The sequence below is a fragment of the Blennius ocellaris genome (assembly GCF_963422515.1).
Source record: "Blennius ocellaris genome assembly, chromosome: 7".
NCBI lineage: Eukaryota > Metazoa > Chordata > Actinopteri > Blenniiformes > Blenniidae > Blennius > Blennius ocellaris.
Window position 1 is genome coordinate 6411511 of NC_137656.1, and position 7820 is coordinate 6419330.

Consider the following 7820-nt stretch of genomic DNA (forward strand, 5'->3'; position numbering starts at 1 on the left):
GCCGGCGACTTGGGGCGACGTGCCCCGCACTCGAGCGCTCGGGTGTGGGGCAAGTGGCCGGAGCGTTCCCCCCCAGTTGGCTGAGGCACAGGAGTCTGAGCATTCTGCTCAAACGCAGGAGGCTCTCCACTCCGGCGCTGATCGCGGTCTGGCAGCACGGCACCGGAACACGGAGGCGCCGAGCTCCGAGCTCCTTTTCATCGCTTCCGCGGTCCGTCCCCGCGATAAAGCGCCACTGACCGCGGCTGAACAGAACGCTGACCGCCTCTGGAAAGCGGAGCTGCCGGAGCGCAGTCAGCGCGGGAGACAAAAGCTCCAGACTCCGGTGTCCCGGACGCACATCCACGCCACGGCGAGCTATGCTGCAAACAGAAAACTCCAACGCGATGCAAAGTCCCGAGCCCCGGTCTCCCCCTGCCTCAAGTCACTCTTTCACAACAAACACTAAAGTTGAGCCGCAAAGAAAAGAAAATGAAAATAAAAACAACCAGTGCACAGCTGACCACACTGACAGCAGAGGATTCAGCCGGCACATTAACATATTGAGGGCGTGTCGTAAATCACTGACCAATCAGCAGACAGCAGCTCAAACTCAGACCCGTTCCATGGTCCCCGGCACCCCAACGGAAGGGGAGCGGAAAAGCGGTCGCCTTTGGAGCGGTCTGGAGCGGTTTAGACTGCATTCCTGTCGTGACACGCGAACCGGAGCGGTTTAGACCGGTCTAGGCAGGTACTTTTTGTGCGGTGGGACCGGGGCTTTAGTGCAAAACGAAAGTTCACACGATGAGGTTGTGAACCCCTGCAAATGTTCCAGGACATCTTGGAAGCTCTTTTCTGAAATTCACTTACAAGATGTTGCCAACATTTCAGGTGGGGGATGATGTAAAAGTAATGCAACCCCAATAAGGTGCATTCATAATTTGTAGACCAAATGTCTTCTCTGCTTGTGTTAAAATGAAACAGTGGAGCAATACACGAGATAAACAACACAAACATCCTGATCCTCAGACTGTTACAACAGAATTCTGCAACGAGAGTACAAAAGAAAAAAAGTTAAGGCAACGAATCTGACTCTGACACACAATCCACACCTTCCTCCTGTTTAGGCAAATCAATAAAAGGTATTTTAAATAAAAGGAATGTATCTGGTCTTATTTCAGTTTTGTCAAATTTCATAAAGTGATGTTTTGACACTAAATATATATATTAAAGAATAACTTAAATTGCATTTTACTTTCTAAAACAATCCAATATGTATGAATTTAAATAGTTTGGAAGTTCAAAGAAACATATAATCATTGTTAACAAGATAAAAAACATCCAATTATGATGTTACAATAATCAGAAATTTTGAGGAAAACTTGAGGCCAAAAGATATTTCTATATATATATAATTTTTTTTAATTCAGCTATTTGTGGATGCTAATGCTCGTTTATTGAGGTGAATAAGCAAAAAAACAACCACAGAGAGGGTAAAAACTCAATAACTGATGGTAGTGTTTCAGGTAAGCTTCTATTAATTTCAGACATATGACCAACACACGAGACTCATCGCATTCATTTCAACATTTTCAGCATTTTTCCCACCAGATTTGTTCATTTTGGTTTTGTGCAATTCATTGCAAAAAAAAAAGAAAAAAGAATCACCATAAATGCAGCACGGCTGTGAAATAGTTTTCGTTCTACTCCCACTCAAAAGTATACCAGCAGTGAAGGTTGGGTATCCCGAGGAGAGGCTTTGTTAGGAGGAGCCGGGCTCGCTGGTTCAGTCAGCAACAACCAGTGGTGTATTTACTTTTTTCTCAAGCGAGAGGTCAAACATACATTATCTCCTGGGTAGCGGAGAACTTCATGATCTTCTGCCTCCAATCAGAATATGACACTGCGAACAGTCTCTTGGCTCTGCTCTTCAAAACAAACTTGGGATCAGAGTCAAACCAAACACATAAAAACAGCAGCGGTAGAGATCTGGAAAACCGGAAGAGCTGAAGCCGCAACAATGAGCATCCAGGCTTGCGGCATGGTTGCTTGTGACCAAGGGGAATGCAAGACTTTGCAAAAAAAATATCTTCCCTCCGTCAGAGAATTGTATTGAACAAATTCAAGAGATGGCGGAACAATTCTATAATTTTGAACCATGGACCCAACCAACTCCTGCGACGAGTTTCCAAACAAAAGCTTTCTCAATTTCAGGCTTATTGCTTTGCATGCCGTGTTAAGCACTGAACAATACATCTGTTTTAGCAACGTTGGCCCAGAGTTTTGCATACTCTGACTCCTCCACATTAACTGAGGAGTGTGAAATGTAAACGCATGATTCGGATCACAATGGCACTGCTACATTATTGCCGAGAAGCATTGTTTGTGGGCGAGACTGGACAGGCCTGAGAAAGTTGGCGTGACGGCAGTTGCCAGAAACAAAATCAAACAGACGAAGGGGAGCAAACGGAAAGTGCCAGAATCAGAATTCTGGTTCTCAATACCCAACCTTACTGGCAGTACACTGCCGCTATGGGAGCCCTGCCTGCTTCCGGGAGAACTGTGGGGGCAATGAAGGCGTTCCCCTCCAGCTCCCAGATCCAGCAGATCAGTCTCTGTGGTGGATCCGAAGCGCCGACTCAAGCTTGTTCTTTGTCGGCTTTCCACAGCTGTTCCTTCACCTCGGTAGGCAGTGTGTTGAACAGGTCCTCCTCCACCACCAGCCCAGTCCGCTTTAGCTGCCGGCACTCTCCTAGCTCCACGGGCAGACACTCGAGACGGTTTCCTCTCAGCTCCAGTTGCGTGAGCGCCGTCAGCTCTCCGAACCGTGACGGCAGAGATTGCAGGCAGTTGTTGCCCAAGTTCAAAGTGCGAAGCTTCTTGCACTGAAACAGCTCGTTAGGCAGGCTCTCGATCTAGATTTTAACGGTATGGAAGGAGGAAACAGAGAGATATCATTATTTGTAATGACTATTGTGAGCAGTAGACAATAAATAAATATAACATTGCACGTCCAATTAACCAAGATAAAGAAGTTTGAAGACGGTGACTGTGTGCTCACCCTGTTGGCGGTCACTGCCAGGTACTGAAGATTCTGGAGGGAGCCGATGTCCGTCGGTATATAAGTTAGGTTGTTATGGCTCAAGTCCAAGAAGCGCAGTTTGCGGCAATAAAAAAGCTGGCCAGGGATCTTTTCAATTTTGTTCCTGTTCAGGTACAGCTTCTCCAGGTTGGTCAGGGTGCCTATCTGAATGGGAATGTAGGCGATCTGGTTGTACCAGAGCTTAAGGCAGACCAGCCGATGGAGGTGCTGGAAGCTGATGATCTCCTCAATGGTCTTCAGGTTGTTGTCCTTCAGGTCGATCTCCTGCAGGTTGTGTAGGCTGAAGATCGAGTGTGGGATGCGCTCCAGGTCACAGCGGATGAGCTCAAGCTCCGTCAGGTTGACCATTTTCTTCAGGCTGTTGAGCACCATCAGCTTGGTGCCTTCATTGTTGATGGAAAGCTTCTGGAGGTGCAAGCCCACATCGGTGACCACTTGAGGTAGCTTGGTGAGATTGCTCTTAAGGCGAAGAACTTTGAGCCTCTTGAGCTCTCGGAGCCCATCGATGACGATGTAACGGTTGTTCTCAGCGCTGAGGTTCCCCGTCAGGTGAAGCTCGCTGAGATTCTTCAAACTGTAGATCCACAAGGGAATTTCTTTGATGTCTGTGAACTTGATGTGCAGAGACTTGAGGTTCTCACGCAGAAACGCCAGCGCTGGGGCTTCAATCTTGGCCGGCGTGTGATAAAGCCACATCTCCCGCAAGTTGACCAGCTGTGCGATAATCGGCGGAATGGTAACGTCTGGGATTAACTCCAATTTGAGGACCTCCAGCTCCATCAGATCAAACACTGTGTCCGGAATCCCGCTTAGCATGAAAAGGTGCAGCTCCAGCTTCTCCTGAGAGTTCTTAGTTATCCTCTGCCTCAGCTTGTCAAGCGTCCACTCATTGTTGAGGTTGAGCTGCCTCAGCTTGTTTTCGCTGACCTCCGAGAGGAACACCGCGAAACGCTTGGAGTACAAAGGGTCATACTGGTCTATCATGTGCAACATGAATGCAAAGTCGTTCTTGACGTCCGGGATGTCGCTGTAACTGCTCTCCTCCCGAATCGACTCAAAGGAGTACTTCTTCAGAGAGCGCCGGAGCATCCAGCAGAGCGTGTACATGCAGATCAAACCGTACACCACCACTAAGCTGATGTAGAAACAGGCTAGGATTTTAAAAAGGGTAGCCAGTGGGTGAGCACAGCGATACACGCTGTAACCGGTGAGGCTCTCTATATTTACAGAACAGTCAACACTGAATTGAATATCGTGCACATAATACCCTGTGTAACAGATTATCAAAATAAACTTGATGACCTTGATAATAGTCTGACGGATGTACAGTCTGTACACAATGTCTCCCTCTTCCACGTGTATGCGGAACTTTTTGACTTTCTCGAACAGAGCTTTGGCCTGCTCGCCCTCCTTCTTGTCCAACACTCCAGTTTCTGTTCTGTCGACGATGCCTTGCTCAAAGCGCGTCTTTGTGCGCTGGAGCATGGGAACACTCGCTTCCACATCCTCGCTGATCACAGACTCCTTGTGGTCCATTGAGCCGTTCATTTTCATTGGCTTGGGGTCGCTTTCTTCGACCACGGTCTCCGAAAGTGCACGGGTTGTCCATGGCGAATCAAAGCATTTCAGCAAGATGGACACAAAGTGCTCAAGTTTAGAGCTTGTCCGAGGAAACTTGAACCAAAAGTTGCTGCATGCTAGGAATATGAGGGTGTGGAGTAATACTAGGTAAGGGAAATACTTGGCGAACCAGTGCAGTCTATTTTCGTAACACACAGCGTCGACGTAGTTGTACTGGTGGCGGTCCAGATCATACTGGATCCCTTTGGGCTCCAGGAATAAGGAAGCAGAGAGATTGGAACTGAAGTTCTTTTTGCAGGTCTCATTGACCACCCATTTGCAGGGCAGGCAGATCATCTTGTCCTGTGTGACTTGCAGTGTCCCGCCGAACACTGAAATCATGAGCATTACAATGGAGATGTAGTCGGTGAAGACGTCCCACCATGGCTTTAGGATGCGGTATGCTGGCTGTGTGTCCACAAAGTACCGCAACTCAGTGATGGGGATCATGGTTTACCTGTACAAGTGGATAAAAAGAGTTCATGGCATGATCATAATAACATGTAGTGAGGTAAAAAGCCTTTGAAAGTATCACAACACAATACCAAGCAAACTATTCTGTACTGTGATTCTAACAAGGTCATCCATCACGACACTTCAAATGCTTAATCTAAAGGGTGCTGGGAAAAATGAACCAGCGGTTGTGACAAAGAATTGACTGTGTGACATTTCTGAGTGGACTTTCACATTATTGATCGAACAATTGTTCAACGGGTTCAATTTATCTTCCTTTGATGGGCTGTCATGTTGAAACGTAGCATTTTAAATGGTCCGGCCAAATGGCAAAATGGGTGTCGATGAATTTATAAAGTCAACTTGTCTGCCGTTTTAATTTACACACGGCACAACTTAAGTCAGGAATTAAGGAGCTGTCACTGTAAAACAAAAAGAAAAAAAACAAAAACAAAAAACCCCAACTTGACAGAGAGGTAGCTGTCTGGGAAAAAATATGCTACATAACAAACGGACAAATTAAGGAGAAGTAACACATGCTGGCTTAATCATAGAAAAGCTGATGTAACTGATTCTAATCAGCAGCTCAACTAGTAAATATAGACACATTACATCTTTTTCTACTGGAGCTGATTATCACACTTCTTCTGAGAACTTCACATTTAGTAATTTTTGCTTCCTTTAAAATACCACCTCGAAAAAGAAGCTCTAAAATTCTCATTGTATAACGACTGCAACATCACATGTGGGACAACAAACTGCCTCAGTAATGACACCAGTACTGATCCGGGGGATTAAACAGATCCATCATCTCTAATGAGGCCTCCAGTTTGATGATGATGGATAATTTGGAGACATGCACACTTGCTTCTAGGAGACATCATCCCCTTTTAAATACATGCACGCAAGGCCGGGGTTTGAGCAGTGACATTCGCTTTAAAAGTGTCAAAGATTTAGTTGTACATCTAAAGGGATACAGATTGCAAAAACAAATAGCACTCCATACATATTTCTCCTGAAAAAATGTGATAAAATCTATCAGAAAAATCTATCACAAATTTATCAATATTGTGATAAGGTGCATACAGTGTATTCAAACTGGATTATGTTACCACGTACTGTGCATTCACACCTTATTTTAGCCATACTGCCTCAACATTTATGTAGATGACCATATCGTCTACTTAAATTTGTGTATTTATTGTAAATCAAATTGTTAACGCAAAGCTGGACATGTTTCATTTTTAATTTATTGCTAATCTTTATATCTAAATATGAGAAGCTCTCTGAGAAGCAATAAGAATATATATAAATATCTATTAATAATTTTATGTAGTCAGTCAGTTTTTCATATCTTTTTCCGCCTCACATTTGTTGCCTTACTGGACAATAAACCTTACAGACCTCCCCTTTAAATCAGAAATCCATAAATTCGATAACATGCGGTTGAATTTATATGATAGTGCCAACAATCAACTTTTAGTTGGTTTAAATTGATCAATATTGTCATTGAAATTGAATTTCAACTATAACAAAATAATTATTTAGTTATTTGATGCATGCATCCTTAATCTACACGTGCAGACCTCAGGACTAAAGCGTAAACACCTGGCAAACACTTATTCAACCTGAAAAAGCATTAAAATATGCAGTGATTAACATAATATGATATAAAAATATTCTATGGAAATAACTTTACTTACAAAGCACTCCTGAAAAACCCAACAACTCCATGCATGAACAGCCGTGTGTACATTAGAGTCCCGTGAAGCCCTCTAAATCAACCTCCTGCCTTGTGCAAGTGAGCCACACCCAGAAGTCACTCTTCTAAAGATGATGTTCCGTTTTGGCTCATTTAACCCAAACAAGGCGGCCGCCAGAGGAGCCACCTTGCTCCCCTGCTCTCTATTCTTAGCCATTTCCGTTAATAATACCCAGAGTATTGTCTGTGGGGGCCTTGAGAAGCACCTCCCTCGACCTTCAGGAGGAGATCCTGTTTACCTTATAGACACCGCTGTCTCCAGTCGGTGTCTCTCTGGAATACTCCGCCGTCACCTTTTGCACCCTCAAAGCACACACCTCCACGCACACATCACTAGGCAGGGATCAAGAGTTGGCACTCTGTACTTTGTTAGGAAGCAGTAAAAGGCCAAGAGTCCAGACGTCTAGTCTGATCCTTGCCAAATTGAGTGTATTTACCCTGGCTTCACTTCAGAGGAACTGTCACACTACTGTTCCAGTGCAGCGGGGTTGTGAGGGAAGACGATGTCGCAGCAACAAGTCGTGTAGAGACATGACACTACTTGCCAGTTTGGAGGTGTTATCTGTGCTCCTTTGCCTGATGATGATGATGGTGATGATGATGATTGTGGTGGACCAGCCACATCTCGTCACGAAGCATTGCCTCTCTCAGAGCCATGCGGTTTATTCAGAACACCTGCAAGAGACGAAGTGAAGTTACGTTCAGAGCATATTCAGAGTTAAACCTTACCCACAACACTTGATCATATATAGATTTGCATGTTTCGTGAGGATCACATGACATTAGATGAATGACACGATGTAGTTTGCATGTTTGTATTTGCCTCTCTGGTAGGGCTAGCATGGCACGTCTTTGTCATCTCTATGTATCCGTGCGAGCTCCTCGGCAAAAAGTTAAAAGTCA

At 44.9% G+C, this 7820-nt stretch overlaps 1 protein-coding gene across 1 annotated transcript; it reads right to left on the reverse strand.

The window, feature by feature from the left end:
- Positions 1–2341: 2341 nt before the first annotated feature.
- LOC308131967 (volume-regulated anion channel subunit LRRC8A) lies at positions 2342–5152 on the reverse strand (the record flags this gene model as incomplete). The annotated part of the gene is made up of 2 exons (XM_080498892.1): positions 2342–2894; positions 3041–5152. The coding sequence occupies 2 exons, from the start codon at positions 5150–5152 to the stop codon at positions 2619–2621; spliced, it is 2388 nt and encodes a 795-aa protein (XP_080355018.1). The 3' UTR covers positions 2342–2618.
- Positions 5153–7820: the final 2668 nt, after the last annotated feature.